The sequence below is a fragment of the Anomaloglossus baeobatrachus genome, chromosome 3 (assembly GCF_048569485.1).
Source record: "Anomaloglossus baeobatrachus isolate aAnoBae1 chromosome 3, aAnoBae1.hap1, whole genome shotgun sequence".
NCBI classification, from domain to species: domain Eukaryota; kingdom Metazoa; phylum Chordata; class Amphibia; order Anura; family Aromobatidae; genus Anomaloglossus; species Anomaloglossus baeobatrachus.
Window position 1 is genome coordinate 37,650,114 of NC_134355.1, and position 16,996 is coordinate 37,667,109.

Here is a 16,996-nt window from a genome sequence, read left to right on the forward strand (position 1 = left end):
GCACATCTGCTGTACATGGTATGTCTTGGTCTCAGGAACATCCATTGGTCTGTAATTACTGTATAAAATTACGCAAATCTTTAGGTTATAGAGACGGTTTCTGAACGTTTTTTGTTTAGCCTCTAATAATGCACATTTTTATTTTTTAGGTGATTGATGATGGATCAAACAACCAAAGAGCCAATACCCCATAAACCTCCACCGATCAACTCATGATGAGAACTCCTCATAATCTTATTACAATATATTTAAAGATTTTATGAAATTATCGTTGTGTCTGAAGATGTATTTTTTCCACGTGAGAAGAAATCTTGTCTCTCTGCTGCACATATTTGAAGTGTTATTTTTCGGTCTCCCTATGGTTGCGGCACAAGGTCTTTTCCCTAAATTGGAGAATATCACAGCATCTAAACCTCTTTACATGGATCCACCTGACGTCACTTGTGGAATCCCAAAACGAAGCGTCTTTTGTCAAAGTGATGTGAATTTGCAAAGTATCCAGACTTGCACTCAACGCCTGTGTGTTCAAGACTGTCCCTATAGAGCCACCTCTCCGGGCTTCCATCAGCTTCTGGGGGGTGATCTCGGACCCTGTGTCAGAAGGGATATGACCGATTCACGTCCCGGGTCCAGTAACATTACCAATAGCTTTATATTTTATGATCACAAAGACTGTTTTGTCACCGCAGCTCCTTTAAGGATTGGAAGCTCGTTCACGCTCTCCGTGTGGCTGAAACCCGAGCAGGAGGGTGAAATGTAAGTACGGAGGCATCTGTTACACGTTCCTTCTATACAAAAAAGAATAGCGCAGAGAAAAGTGAAAATAAAAATTAAAAAAAAATAATACAAACCTAAAAAAATCCTCTTCAACATCCTCATTTTTCCAGAACTCATGCTCGTTTGGTTATGGGCGGCTGATAAAGTAGGAATGGGGGATATTTTATAGTAAATGTTGTAAGGTGACGCTTTCTATGTTGCTTGATTTTTGGACAACTGCCCAAAACGAGGTTAAAGGAATGGTCTACATTATTTAGTGTTTTATTCACATGACCTTTACTTGTCTAAATTACCCAAGGAGTACTAGGAGTCACGGGCTGGCCATATCAGTATTATTCCGCTTCGTCCTACTCACCAATCCGTTCTGGATAAACAGTGGCTAGAATCCCCCACAATAGAATACTTCTATTGGAGGCAGAACAAGCAGCCACTATAGGGCCCTTCCCAAATTAGCAAACTGTGGAAAGTCCTTTCCTGGTCCAGCAACACGTCCGAAATTGGTATAGATTAAAAGTTCATTTTATTGAAATATTATTAAAACTAACATGCGTTAGAAGGATATCCAGACATTTAAAAGAAGGCATCTTACGCGTTTCAGGCCGGTGTGGCCCTTAGTCATAGACATGCATTATCCATGTGAAACCGATAATATATAGAAAAAACCTAGCCACTTTCAGAATGTTACATCCGGTCAAAAAAACACACAGGTTCACTTAATCTTATTATCCATTAAGTGAACCTGTGTGTTTTTTTGACCAGATGTAACATTCTGAAAGTGGCTAGGTTTTTTCTATATATTATCGGTTTCACATGGATAATGCATGTCTATGACTAAGGGCCACACCGGCCTGAAACGCGTAAGATGCCTTCTTTTAAATGTCTGGATATCCTTCTAACGCATGTTAGTTTTAATAATATTTCAATAAAATGAACTTTTAATCTATACCAATTTCGGACATGTTGCTGGACCAGGAAAGGACTTTCCACAGTTTGCTGCTTTGCACTCCCGGACACGGAGTTTATGTCCTTGCACCGCCCTGAAATCCCGGAGCCAGTTGGATCTATCATGTGGGTGAGCTGAAAAAAAACCTTTTTCTTGCCCTTCCCAAATTTCCCACTTCTCTAAGCCTGGCCCTGATTCCAAAGTCCCGGCATCCCTCGTGGGCAGGGCCATAAATGTCAGCGGATTTAGGTGACGAATAATTAGACAGCAACCAAGTCCTCCAATGACATCTTCTGTGACTTTATGTATGCACCAAAACCTTGCTTGACCACTCCAGCATAATTAAAGGGAACCTGTCAGGTCCAATATGCACCCAGAACCACGAGCAGTTCTGGGTGTGTATTGCTAATCCCGGCCAAACTGTCCCTGTATACACTAGCATGGATAAAGGGATCGTTAGAAAAAGTATTTCCAAAGATCTTTTACCGATAGCTAATGAGCGCAGGGACTAGTCCTCTGAGCATTAGTTCCCTGGCTAGTTGGCCCCATTAGCATGTTAGGACACCCCTGTGGGCATGCTATCATGCTAATGTATGCACAGCATCAGAGGATGATCTCACTCACCTCTCCGCTGCCATCGCTTCCCGACGCTGAATTTCGGCTCAGTGTGCATGATCCCGGTCTTTTGGTCATGCGCACTACTTCAGTTTGAAGTCAGGACGTGTACACCCGGCTTCATAGTGCGCATGATCAAAACTTCGGGGTCATGCACACTGAGCCAAAATCCAGCATCGTGCAGCGATGGCAGCGGAGAGGTGAGTGAGATCATCCTCTGACACTGCGCATCCATTAGCATGTTAGTACACCCCTGTGGGCGTACTAACATGCTAATAGGGCCAACTAACCAGGGGAACTAACGCCCAGTGGACTAGTCCCTGTGCTCATTAGCATACGATAAAACATCTTCAGAATTACTTTTTCTAAAGATCTCTTTATCTATGCTAGTGTATACAGGGATGGTTAAGCAGGGATTAGCAATACACACCCAGAACTGCTCGTGGTTCTAGGTGCAAAGTGGACCTGACAGGTTCCCTTTAAGGAAGCTATTCAAACTTTTTGCTATGGGGGGACTTAATATTTATGTATGCCCCTTATGCCAGAGCTTGGAATTGTAAATTATAGGGTAAGAAAAAAAAGTTAATTCTAGTAGTTTTCACTGTGGGTTATGCGATAAATCACATCAGCAAGCTGGTACCCAGAAGCCGCATCTCTTTTCTTCTCCCCTAACATGTGTGATTAGTCTACCCAAGGTTTTCCCATGTGTAAAATCAGTGCTAGAATATTTTATTCTGTCACATGGAGATTTTCACAAACTTTGCTAACTGTCATGGTGGCGTCAGGTTCCGTTCAGACTACAGATTCTGAAACTCAGCCTGATAACTCCTCTGGTGTCTGTGATTTACGCAGGCAGACTCGGGCATCGACCTGGTGAATGCTAATTCAGAGGCAGAGTTAATCTCTGCTAGTCTGCTTGTTAGTCTCCTTTGATCACCTGCTGTGGATGAACCAATCACATATGCCACCCTCCTATATGCTGGCTGGATCCTTCCACCTACAGTATGCCAGTTTATCTTAGTTGGTTCTTGGGAGGTGTGGTGATCCAGACTATCTGTTGTGATACCTGTTGCTGTGTGCAGTTGTGGAGTTTACCCTTGTTGCCTTTTTGTTGCTACCCTCCTTCTTTTGATTTTCTCCTGAGTCTCTTTTTGTCTATTTCTGTGTGCGTTCGATGTGTCAGAGCTTTGGTTTTCCTTGTCTAGTCTTATCTGTTTACCATCTTGCTCCTGCCTTGTCTCTTTCTAGGGGGATGCTGGTATTTAGAGTAGTATTTCTCAAGAGTATAGAAAGGCACAGGACTCCAGTGTCTCCACCATTAGGAGTAATCCGGAGGTGTGGGATAGCCTAGGGTCCACTATCGTAAAGGTCAGCATAGGAGCCCACTGTTCCTCACTTTCCCGAAGTAACATTGACATATTCCCAGTAGAACAATACCAGTTATGGCTGTGGCTGTGTTTAGACAGCCGTATTGAAAATCAGACCAGTCGCAAGCTCAAATTGCATACATGACTGGCTCCTGATGCAGCTCCGTGTGCTTGTACTCATAGTAGATGGGTGCTGGATCTGCCTTTCATTGCATGCATTATTCCAGACCGGAAAATGAACCAAAGTAGAGAATGCCTCAATTTTTTTACACAGACTAAGGCGGGCTTTGCACACTACGACATCGCAGGCCGATGCTGCGATGCCGAGTGCGATAGTGCCCGCCCCCGTCGCAGCAGCGATATGTGGTGATAGCTGGCGTAGCGAAAGTTATCGCTACGCCAGCTTCACACACACACTCACCTGCCGTGCGACGTCCCTGTGGCCGGCGACCCGCCTCCTTGTTAAGGGGGCGGGTCGTGCGGCGTCACTGCGACGTCACATGGCAGGCGGCCAATCAGAGCGGAGGGGCGGAGATGAGCAGGATGTAAACATCCTGCCCATCTCCTTCCTTCCGCATATTCTACGGAAGCCGCAGTGAGGCCGGTAGGAGACGTTCCTCGCTCCTGCGACTTCACACACAGCGATGTGTGCTGCCGCAGGAGCGAGGAACAACATCGGACCATTGCGTCAGCGTAATTATGGATTACGCCGACGCTGTACCGATGATACGATTACGACGCTTTTGCGCTCGTTAATCGTATCATCCAGCCTTTACACACTGCGATGTCGCATGCGATGCCGGAAGTGCGTCATTTTCAATTTGACCCCACCGACATCGCACCTGCGATGTCGCAGTGTGCAAAGTGCCCCTAATGGTCCATGTGGAAGATTGGCCACATGTGTGCCGCCCCCACGTCAGCAGCCGGGGTGCTCGTATCCGGATCCGCGGTGGCTCGAGAGGGCTCCGGCCCCGGGGGTCGTGCGGCTCCTCAAACGAAGGGGGGATATGTACAGGGGATGGTGTGGAAAGTTTGTGATGCCACCCGTGGTGCGTGGTAAGGTGAAGTACCACCACTGCAATTGGTAGTACCCGGTGGCAATGGTGTGGGCAGCCAGGTGTTTAACCCCTCCACGGGTAGCGGGAATGCCCCGGGACTCGGTGATGGGGATGGGGAGGTGATGTTGGGACAGTAAGGGGTACTTTGCACATTATGACATCGCAGCTGCGATGTCGGTGGGGTCAAATCGAAAGTGACGCACATCCTGCGTCGTTGTCGACATCGGAGTATGTGAATCCTTTTTACTATGATTAACGAGCGCAAAAGTGTCGAAATTGTATGATCGGTGTAGTGGCGGGCATTTCCATAATGTCGCTGCTGCGACAGGTACGATGTTGTTCCTTGTTCCTGCGGCAGCACACATCGCTGTGTATGAAGCCGCAGGAGTGAGGAACATCTGCAATGAGAAAGGAAGCAGGTGGGCGGGATGTTTATGTCCCGCTCATCTCCGCCCCTCTGCTTCTATTGGCCGCCTGCCATGTGACGTCGCTGTGACGCCGCACGACCCGCCCCCTTAGGAAGGCGGCGGTTCGCCGGCCAGAACGACGTCGCAGGGCAGGTAAGTGCGAGTGAAGCTGCCGTAGCGATAATTTTCACTACGGCAGCTATCACAAGATATCGCATGTTTGACGGGGGCGGGGACTATCGCGCTCGGCATCGCTACAATCGGCTTGCGATGTCGTAGTGTGCAAAGTATCCCAAAGGGTCACTTGCGTACTCACTCAGTCCAATAACGCTGACACCGACAACTGTAGTAAACCAAAGTTCTAGACACCGCTGCCGCTTGGAGGGAGCACGCCTGGATCCCGTGCCCGTTGGTGTTGCCTTGGCACCTTGTCTTCTAGTTGGTCCATTTTGTGTGAAACTAATCGGGTCCCACTCCCCAGTGTGGCTAACTGGAGGAGCTTGCTCTCAGGGTTCACGCTTGAGATTTCCTGGACCGTATAGTGGGAAAGTCCTATCCCCCTCGTTGCGCTAGTACCCCGATTTTGGAGCGGGTGGAGAACGGATCTTGAAGGCTCCCTTCCTCGTCAAGTAAATTGTCAGGACGCCTGAAGCTTCTTCCTGACCTAGGGTCCACGTACTACATCGTGCCCTGGCCCCTGCCTGGTGATGGCACAAGGTCGCCGGCTGTCCTCCTTGACAGTCCGTTCCCCTTGTCACGATCCCCTGCGACCGGGGTCCAGCTCCTACCAGGCCCAGACCAACCACCTAGTAGTACCAAGGAGCCCAGCTCCTGACCTCTCCTCTTGAGAGTCACTGACTATCTCCTGACACTCCTGACCTCCCCTTAACCAACCCCCCCAAGTGGGCGACCCTATTCCACTCAGGCCGTCCACTGGGGTGTCTGGTGGGTGTGGTGCAGAGTGTTCCTAGGATTTTGATTAGCTTGTTCTTGTCAACACCAAAAGTCAGGGACCCGTAACCAAGGAGGAGGTGGATACTGTACAGAAGGGCAGATTGCACAATACCCTATGACGACCTGATAGGTCAAGGCGTCACACATGCACTGGTGCACTGGCCAAACGGGTCCATGTGCTCGCTATGTACAGTCCATAGTGCAGACAGTCAGCACAAGGACCAATTATACCCTCATCTGAATGAGCCCTTATAGATCACTTTTGTTGAGAGACCTTTGTAGCATCACTTATTTTTATCATTAATATGTTTGAAGTAATACAATTATAATTTATAGACAGACAAAAGAAAAAGATTTCTCAATCAAGTAGTGAAAAATGCTTTATTGCACTAACACACAAATAAAAACATAATGGAGGAAAAATCCCCTTTCCACAACGCCTTACGCATTTCGGTGGAAAGAACCACCTTACTCATAGGCTTACAAACGCAGAGTGAATATAGCTATATATAACGACATTATGTGCATATACAAATTAGAAACAAGCAATCAATTAAGCACAAACACCAGGTTGTAATTAGCCTCAGGACTTAAGGTGGCTTTACACGCTACGAGATCGCTAAAGCGATCTCGTTGGGGTCACGGAATTTGTGACGCACATCCGGCCGCTTTAGCGATGTCGTTGCGTGTGACACCTATTAGCAATTTTGAATCGTTGCAAAAATGTTCAAAATCGCTAATCAGTGACATGCCCCCCTCTTCCCAAATATCGGTGCTGCTGCAGTAACGATGTTGTTCCTCGTTTCTGCGGCAGCACACATCGCTATGTGTGACACCGCAGGAATGAGGAACCTCTCCTTACCTACGTCCCGCCAGCAATGAGGAATGAAGGGAACGAAGGAGGTGGGTGGGATGTTCGTCCCGCTCATCTACGCCCCTCCGCTTTGATTGGGCGGCCGCTTAGTGACGTCGCTGTGACGCTGAACGAACCGCGCCCTTAGAAAGGAGGCAGTTCGCTGGTCACAGCGACGTCGCAGAGCAGGTATGTGCGTGTGACGCTGCCGTAGCGATAATGTTCGCTACGGCAGCGATCACCACATATCGGCCATACGATGGGGGCGGGTGCTATCACGATCGACATCGCTAGCATCGGCTAGCGATGTCACAGCGTGTAAAGCGGCCTTTAGTTGGTAAAGCAGGAATCAGACATGGAAAAAGTTACACAATAGAAAGACCCAATCAATGTATCAAAACTGTGTATATATAATTAAGTATTTTGTACATGAACATATGTATACACGCATGCAAAAAACTTTACAGACGGAAATCCCTGCGTATGAGTTGGCTATGTCACAACAAATTATACAACAAAAAAAAGGAAGGGTTAATTTTTTAATATAATTTTAACTGAAAATTAAATACTATGTGAGAGACAAATTATGTGTGTCTTATACAGTGTGTCCACCCATATCCTGTCCACCGCCATTACCTTGAGAACGGCGGGAGCTATAGGCATAGAAGTGGTGTCTAGGTATAGTAAAGTATCCATGCGCTATGCAATGAAACCACCTATAGTGCCACCTGGTGGAAAACAATTGAGTTAGCATTTTTATCTTGAAAACGGAACGAAATAGAGAAAAAAGTGAATTACAAAGTTGTAGGGCATCATCAATTCAATACGAATCGACACCTTGCATACAGAAATGCTATGATTAGAACGTGTAAAACTCACAAGGCTGCGGACGTGAAGCGATATCTCATGGAGACCTTCCTACAAGTCATTGGGTATGGTGGCTGTGTGGAGTGGCCTCCACGCTCACCTGACCTGATCCTATTGGACTTCTTTCTGTGAGGCCACATCAAACAGCAGGTGTATGCGACCCCTCAACCAATATTGCAGGACCTACGACAACGTATCACAGATGCTTGTGCAAACGTTTCACCTACCATATTGTATAACGTGCAGCAAGATACAGTATGCTGTGCAGAGACCAGATGTGCATTGCAGCTGACGGGGGCCACTTTGAGCATCAAATTTAAATGAGCGCCATATGCGTGACCAGCATTTAATGTTTTGGGGGGTCATGGGTTTCATTTCATAGCATTTCTGTATGCAAGGTGTCAATTTGTATTAAATTGATGATGCCCTACAACTTTGTAATTCACTTTTTTTCTCTATCTCGTTCCGTTTTCGAGATAAAAATGCTAACTCCGTTGTTTTCCACCAGGTGGCGCTATAAGTGGTTTCATTGCGTAGCGCATGGCTACTTACTATACCTAGATACCACTTCTATGCCTATAGCTGCCGCCGTTCTCAAGTTCTCCGGGTCTTGAACTCGAGTATTGACAAAAAACAAAAGTCTGTGTCCGGAGTTTGGGTGCTGTCCGTATGCCAATAAAGTTTGTTGAAAGGCAGCAGCACAGCCAATCTACAAGCTTTATTGCATGTGGAAGATGCCTGTACGCTGCTGTGAAAATTAAAGAAAAAATTATGTGGGCTCTAGAGATGAGTGAACCTGAAAAGTAGTTTGGTGTGAACATGGACTTTACAAAAAATAGCCGTGCTTGAGTTCAGATTTTTGTTGCTTCAAATATGCTAGCTACTCACTCAAACACTGTGCTTGGGTACACTCGGTGCTTTATATAAAGTCTGGCTGGACCCGCCAAACCAAATTTCAAGGAGTCCGCTCATCTGTAGTGGATTCCTGCCTATTTTTGATAACCAGATCAGGTAAAGAAGACAACTGTGGGCTGCAGCCCTCATATGTCTGCTTTACCTTGGCTGGTTATCAAAATAGAGGGAATCACACACCATTTTTTAAAATTATCTACACAAATAATAATAATTAAAAAAAAACATTTTATTTTATTTATTATTTTTGATGACCAGCCAAGGTAAAGCAGACCGTTGGTGGCTGGTATTATCATGGCTGTTTGTCCCTTCCCAGCCTAAAAATGACAGCCACACCAGAAGAGGTGCATCCACAGTGCTTAGTACTTGGTATGCATCAAAACCCCCATTACTGACCCAGCATGTATAGAGTTAAACAAACACACACACAGGAAAAAATATGTGGGAGCTCACATCATTTTTTAATATATGTATTTTTTTATTTATTCTGTATCCACATTTGTTTGTAGGGCAATTGCCTCCATTCTGTTTCATTTTCCAGCACCTAGCCCTTACTACAACCATTTTACAGCACAGAAGTTTTGGGTCCCCTTTGACTTATATGGGGTCTGGGGTCAAGTTCGGGTCACGTCTGGGTCCCAAACTGAACTTTATACTAAAGTCTGGCCAAATCTGGTGAACCCCAACTTCCACGGGTCCACTCATCACTACTAGCAGAATATAGGAACATCATAATTTAAAGAAAAAAAATCTGGTCACTTCATCGTGACACTTATCTTGGAAGATGTCAAACCAAGAACACAGATTAATGGTGACCACTGGAGGTCAGTTTCCTGGAAGTGATTGAGCTGAGCCCTACCCTTAAATTTTATGCTATGATTGCACCAGCATTTCAGATACACATGCCATAAATATCTCCTAACAGAGTATTGGGAAAATCAGGAATTAGAAAACAATTCTGGTCACCTCATGCCAAGTATCTCGAAAGATGTAAAACTAGGAACATAGGTCAATGGTGACCAGTGGAGGTCAGTTTCCCAGAGTGGAAGTGAATGAACTGAACGTTACCCATAAATTATATGCTATGTTGACAGCAGAGCTTCAGACATATATGCCATAAACATATCCTGACAGAATATCGGGAAAATCAGGATTTATAAAAAAATTCTGATCACCTCATACCAGTTATCTCAGAAGATGTCAAACCAAGAACATAGGTTAATGGTGACCACTGGAGGTCAGTTTCCTGGAGAGGAAGTGACTGAGCTGAGTCCTACCCTTAAATTTGATGCTATGGTGGCAGCAAAGTTTCAGACACATATGTCATAAACATCTCCTAACAGAATATCAGGAAAAACAGGAAGATGTCAAACCAAGAACATAGATTAATGGTGACCACTGGAAGTCAGTTTCCTGGAGAGGCAGTGACTGGACTGAGCCCTATCTTTAAATTTTATGCTTTGGTGGCAGCAGAACTTCAGACATATATGTTATAAACATCTACTAACAGAATATCAGTAACATCAGGAATTGGAAAACAAATTCTGATGACCTCATGCCAGTTATCTCAGAAGATGTCAAACCAAGAACATAGGGTAATGGTGACCACTAGAAGTCAGTTTCCTGCAGAGGAAGTGACTGGGCTGAGCCCTACCCTGAAATTTTATGCTATGGTGGCAGCAAAATTTCAGACACATATGTCAGAAAAGTCTCCTAACAGAATATCAGGAAAAACAGGAAGATGTCAAACTAAGAACATAGATTAATGGTCACCACTGGAGGTTAGTTTCCTGGAGAGGAAGTGATCGGGCTGAGCCCTATCTTTAAATTTTATGCTTTGGTGGCAGCAGAACTTCAGACATATATGTCTTAAACATCTCCAAACAGAATATTGGGAACATCAAAAATTGGAAATATATTCTGATGACCTCGTGCCAGTTATCTCAGAAGATGTCAAACCAAGAACATAGGGTAATGGTGACCACTGGAGGTCAGTTTAACGAAGACGCAGTGACTGGGTTGAGCCCTGTCTTTCATTTTATGCTTTGGTGGCGGCAGAACATCAGAGACATATGTCATAAACATCTTCTAACGGAATATTAGGAACATCATAATTTAAAGAAAAAAAATCTGGTCACTTCATCGTGACACTTATCTTGGAAGATGTCAAACCAAGAACACAGATTAATGGTGACCACTGGAGGTCAGTTTCCTGGAAGTGATTGAGCTGAGCCCTACCCTTACATTTTATGCTATGATTGCACCAGCATTTCAGATACACATGCCATAAATATCTCCTAACAGAGTATTGGGAAAATCAGGAATTAGAAAACAATTCTGGTCACCTCATGCCAAGTATCTCGAAAGATGTAAAACTAAGAACATAGGTCAATGGTGACCAGTGGAGGTCAGTTTCCCAGAGTGGAAGTGAATGAACTGAACGTTACCCATAAATTATATGCTATGTTGACAGCAGAGCTTCAGACATATATGCCATAAACATATCCTGACAGAATATCGGGAAAATCAGGAATTATAAAAAAATTCTGATCACCTCATACCAGTTATCTCAGAAGATGTCAAACCAAGAACATAGGTTAATGGTGACCACTGGAGGTCAGTTTCCTGGTGAGGAAGTGACTGAGCTGAGTCCTACCCTTAAATTTGATGCTATGGTGGCAGCAAAGTTTCAGACACATATGTCATAAACATCTCCTAACAGAATATCAGGAAAAACAGGAAGATGTCAAACCAAGAACATAGATTAATGGTCACCACTGGAGGTTAGTTTCCTGGAGAGGAAGTGATCGGGCTGAGCCCTATCTTTAAATTTTATGCTTTAGTGGCAGCAGAACTTCAGACATATATGTTATAAACATCTACTAACAGAATATCAGTAACATCAGGAATTGGAAAACAAATTCTGATGACCTCATGCCAGTTATCTCAAAAGATGTCAAACCAAGAACATAGGGTAATGGTGACCACTAGAAGATAGTTTCCTGCAGAGGAAGTGACTGGGCTGAGCCCTACCCTGAAATTTTATGCTATGGTGGCAGCAAAATTTCAGACACATATGTCATAAAAGTGTTGTAACAGAATATCAGGAAAAACAGGAAGATGTCAAACCAAGAACATAGATTAATGGTCACCACTGGAGGTTAGTTTCCTGGAGAGGAAGTGATCGGGCTGAGCCCTATCTTTAAATTTTATGCTTTGGTGGCAGCAGAACTTCAGACATATATGTCATAAACATCTCCAAACAGAATATCGGGAACATCAAAAATTGGAAATATATTCTGATGACCTCGTGCCAGTTATCTCAGAAGATGTCAAACCAAGAACATAGGGTAATGGTGACCACTGGAGGTCAGTTTAACGAAGACGCAGTGACTGGGTTAAGCCCTGTCTTTCATTTTATGCTTTGGTGGCGGCAGAACATCAGAGACATATGTCATAAACATCTTCTAACGGAATATTAGGAACATCAGGAATTAGAAAAATATTCTGATGACCTCGTACCAGTTATCTTGGAATATTTCAAACCAAGAACATAGACAAATGGCGGTATCAGGTCTTTGTTAGAGTCCCTCCACCGTTTTTCATGGGGAAGGATCACTTTCCATGATGCAGATATGTCCCAATAAGGCACGTAGAAAAACAAAGAGATAAGGAAACCTCTAAAAGAATAAATTACGAAGGAAAAAATGAGTAATGTGTTTCCTATAACAAAGACGTAGATAAATGTCTTCTCACATTCCCTTTAACTATCCACTTTAAAAAGCCTCCTTAAAAAAATATTATCTGTAATTTAGATATTTCATTTCTCTCTTCTGTCCTGGTATATGGCTTTCTTTTTAATAATTAGTTGATTATTCACATATACCAAGAGAATATCTAATGTCCTAATTGGCGGAATAATGAAAACCTATTTGTCTCTAAAATCATGCTCCCAACAGAGCGACCGCCGCGGAAATATCCTTTGAATATATCCACATGTGTGTTAAGATATAATGTGCAATAATGTCTTTGAATTTCCACTACTCACCTGAGGCAACCCTTAAAAATAGCTGCTATCATTAGATACACAATGCCCATAATCTTAGAGGAATTCCAGCCCGTGGCATCGAATTAGCATGAATAGTGTTCTTCGGCTTTGTTTAGCATGGCTTGCATAGTAACTAATGAGGCAGGAGTTTGAAGATGAACACCAGACAATGGGCGAAGAGCATTCCTCATCATCGTTTCTTGCTCCGTGCCGGTGCGAGCAATCCTTCCTCTCCGTGTAACAAAGCGCTACCATACGGCATAACGTGCACTAAACGTAATGATGAACAGTAGCCTCAAGGTACGAATGTATACAGACAACAGTGGGGCAAGCAGCTGTGAAATGTAAATAGCATAAAGAGGGAATGATAAATGAGACTTCGGCACCTAGACTTCTTTAGCTGAGACTTTCTGCACTCTCGGCTGCAATCCCAATGACCTTGGTGGCCTGAGAACTAGATTTGGACTCCAGTTGTTCTTCGTTGCCATTGACATAAGTTGCTGAATGCTTCTTGTAATTAAAAGAGCAATTCTACTTATTCTCTGAAGATTGTAGCTACAATCATGCAGTGTAAAGCCCCTCCCATGAATAAGCATGTCCCCGCCCCTGAGGAATGTCTCTATGAATGTAATCATAATAAACACAGAGTGGAGCATAATAATAGGGCTCAAAATAGATGCCACTACTATTGTTTTCTTAAAAGCCTCCAACTGCCCTAAAAAGACCTGTGTAACACTCAAACATTCAATAGAACTGTGTTGTGACTACGTTTTCCAGTTTGAGGGTCCCTCTTGTGGTCAGTGCTGGCTGTGCAGTTGATTTGTGGAATGAAAGCCACACACCTTTAGAGCACTGGCAATCAGGGTCAGATTGGGCAATTTAACTGAGTAGTTTTCTCTTGTTACTTGCCGGTGATCAATGGTTTCCTGTGTGTTAAGGACATTCTATAACCAGCTCTGCTCACAGCCAGAACTCCTCTCAGATAAATGGTATTTGTACCTCTGCTGTTTGTTTACCACTTTCTTGTTGTTTTTTCTGCTTTGATACTAATGCTTGATTCCTATTTTGATTGTGTGGAGTTCTTGGTGGAATGGGATCATTCCCTGCTGTGAGTCTCTGTATACTTAGCTCCATGATTCTGCAATGTATTATGTTTATCATGCTTGGTATTAATTCAGTCCCTCATATTTATTAGTGTTTTGCTGATACAGTGGGGGAGAGGTTGTGTGACCTCAGGATTTTTCCATATCAGAAGTGCTGGTATATATTAGGGTTTTTTATGGTTGCAGACAGTTGCTCTTTCCTATCCTTTCCTATAAAGATAGTTTGGGCCTCACCTTTGCTGAATCTGTCTTTTCTAGCTTTGTATTGTGTTTTTCTATATCACCGTAGTCTTTACATGTGGGGGGCTATCTATCTATCTTTGGGGACTGCTCCGAGGCAGATTAGCTTTCTTATATTTCTATCTGTGAGATTATTTAGTTCTCCGGCCGTGTCGAGGCGTCCAGGTCACTGTAGGCTCATCCCACGGCTACTTCTAGTTGTGTGTCAGGATTAGGTCTGCAGTCCATTAAGGTTCCAGCCACTCTGTTACCATTTGGGATTCCGCATTTTTTGATCCTCCTCGGTCCCTGAATCATAACAGGACTGTATCCAAACACACAATGTATTGTACAACACACACTGTAGTATTTGTTTCATGTTTTTTGGCCTCCTCCCCTTTCTCTTTTTCTGAACTATAACCTGTGACATCTCACTATCCAGATTCACCCTAAAATGGCTGCTGCATTCCCTGCCTCTGCTTTTATACAGGCTATGATATTCCCTCTTGATTGGCTGTGCTACAGCATGTGATCTTATAGCTTTAAGGCATTATTGGAAAGCCCAAGTGGTCATGTGAGCATTCTCTGGCTCATGCAGTTTTCTATATTTCACTAAATGATGGTGGGTCATTTTTTCGACGATTTATGCTACTCAAATTGCAAATTGTTTGAATTTGCTGGGTGCAGAGAATTTCCTAAAATTTAACTCAAATTTGATTTGCATCAAATTGGTCAATTCATCTCTTTACATAATATAAGCATTATATATATTGTGAGCATTGTACAGTACATAACATGAGCACTACATTAAAGCATTATTACAATAGCATTGCATCTGAATATTATATGTCAGCATTGTATGTATATGCTGCCAGTAATGTGTGCACTATTTATGAGCATTGTGCATGTACAGTGCATAACATGAGCAATATATGTACATTATGTGTAATGTGAGAATTGTGAGCCAGCACTATACATTAGCACTGCAATTGAGTACTAAATATCAACACTGCTGGTTAGCAGCACAGCACATGAGCATTGTATGTGAGCATTGCATGTGACCATTGTATGTAACATGACTCATGAGTGTTGTATGTTTACTTGGTATTAAATGTGAGCATTTTATGTGTTTACTGAAGGTAACACCAGCAATGTATGTGAGCACTATATGTAATATGAGAGAAAAACCACAAAGAACGATATCAAAAAAACACCAAAAAGGAGCCAAGACAAATGATATGACAGATAAGACAGAATGTGGTGAGCCTTCCTCATAAAGATGGCTGCAGCCGAGGTGCAAGATGCTGATGTCACAGCCACTCAACCTCCACACTAGAGGGGAGGGGCGGCTGCTTAGCATAAGACATGCACACTAATAAGGCTTGCACTGGGAGCCCATCATATAATGAGTGAAATGCACAGTGTCTGAACTGTGACCTATAAATGACGCCAGAAACCCAGGTCAGTCATTTATAGGCCATTATTCAGACACTGTGCGTCTCGTGTATCCGTGCGAGATGCACCTATATAGTGCTGTTTTGCCCGCCTGACCTGGTGTTGTGCGTCATTTATAGGCCATTATTCAGACACTGTGTGTCTCGTGTATCCGTGCGAGATGCACCTATATAGTGCTGTTTAGCCCGCCTGACCTGGGTTTCTGGCGTCATTTATAGGTCACAGTTCAGACACTGTGCATTTCACTCATTATATGATGGGCTCCCAGTGCAAGCCTTATTAGTGTGCATGTCTTATGCTAAGCAGCCGCCCCTCCCCCTAGTGTGGAGGTTGAGTGGCTGTGACATCAGCATCTTGCACCTCGGCTGCAGCCATCTTTATGAGGAAGGCTCACCACATTCTGTGTGTGCACATAGCATTTGTCTTGGCTCCTTTTTGGTGTTTTTTTCACTATATGTAATATGACCAATGTATGTGAGCATTGTATGTAACATGAGCATTGTATGTGAGCATTGTATGTGAGCATTGTATGTAATGTGATCATTGTATGTGAGCATTGTATGTAACATGAGCATTGTATGTAATGTTAGCATTGTATGTGAGCATTGTATGTAACATGAGCATTGTATGTGAGCATTGTATGTAACATGAGCATTGTATGTGAGCATTGTATGTAACATGAGCATTGTATGTGAGCATTGTATGTGAGCATTGTATGTGAGCATTGTATGTAACGTGAGCATTGTATGTGAGCATTGTATGTAACATAAGCATTGTATGTGAGCATTGTATGTAACGTGAGCATTGTATGTGAGCATTGTATGTAACATAAGCATTGTATGTGAGCATTGTATGTAACATAAGCATTGTATGTGAGCATTGTATGTAACGTGAGCATTGTATGTGAGCATTGTATGTAACATAAGCATTGTATGTGAGCATTGTATGTAACATGAGCATTGTATGTGAGCATTGTATGTAACATGAGCATTGTATGTGAGCATTGTATGTAACGTGAGCATTGTATGTGAGCATTGTATGTAACATAAGCATTGTATGTGAGCATTGTATGTAACGTGAGCATTGTATGTGAGCATTGTATGTAACGTGAGCATTGTATGTGAGCATTGTATGTAACATGATCATTGTATGTGAGCAATGTATGTAACATGATCATTGTATGTAATGTTAGCATTGTAGGTGAGCATTGTATGTGACATGAGCATTGTATGTAATGTTAGCATTGTATGTGAGCATTGCAGGTAACATGAGCATTGTATGTGAGGATTGCAGGTAACATGAGCATTGTATGTGAGGATTGCAGGTAACATGAGCATTGTATGTGAGGATTGCAGGTAACATGAACATTGTATGTGAGCATTGTATGTGAGCAATGTATGTGAGCATTGTATGTGAGC

At 43.4% G+C, this 16,996-nt stretch overlaps 1 protein-coding gene across 1 annotated transcript in view; it reads left to right on the forward strand.

The window, feature by feature from the left end:
• Positions 1 to 259: 259 nt before the first annotated feature.
• Positions 260 to 16,996, forward strand: part of USH2A (usherin) — a 1,098,211-nt gene continuing 1,081,474 nt past the window's right edge. The window contains exon 1 of the mRNA XM_075339131.1: positions 260 to 756. Coding sequence (XP_075195246.1) covers positions 260 to 756 — 497 coding nt within the window. The remainder of the gene's footprint in view (positions 757 to 16,996) is intronic.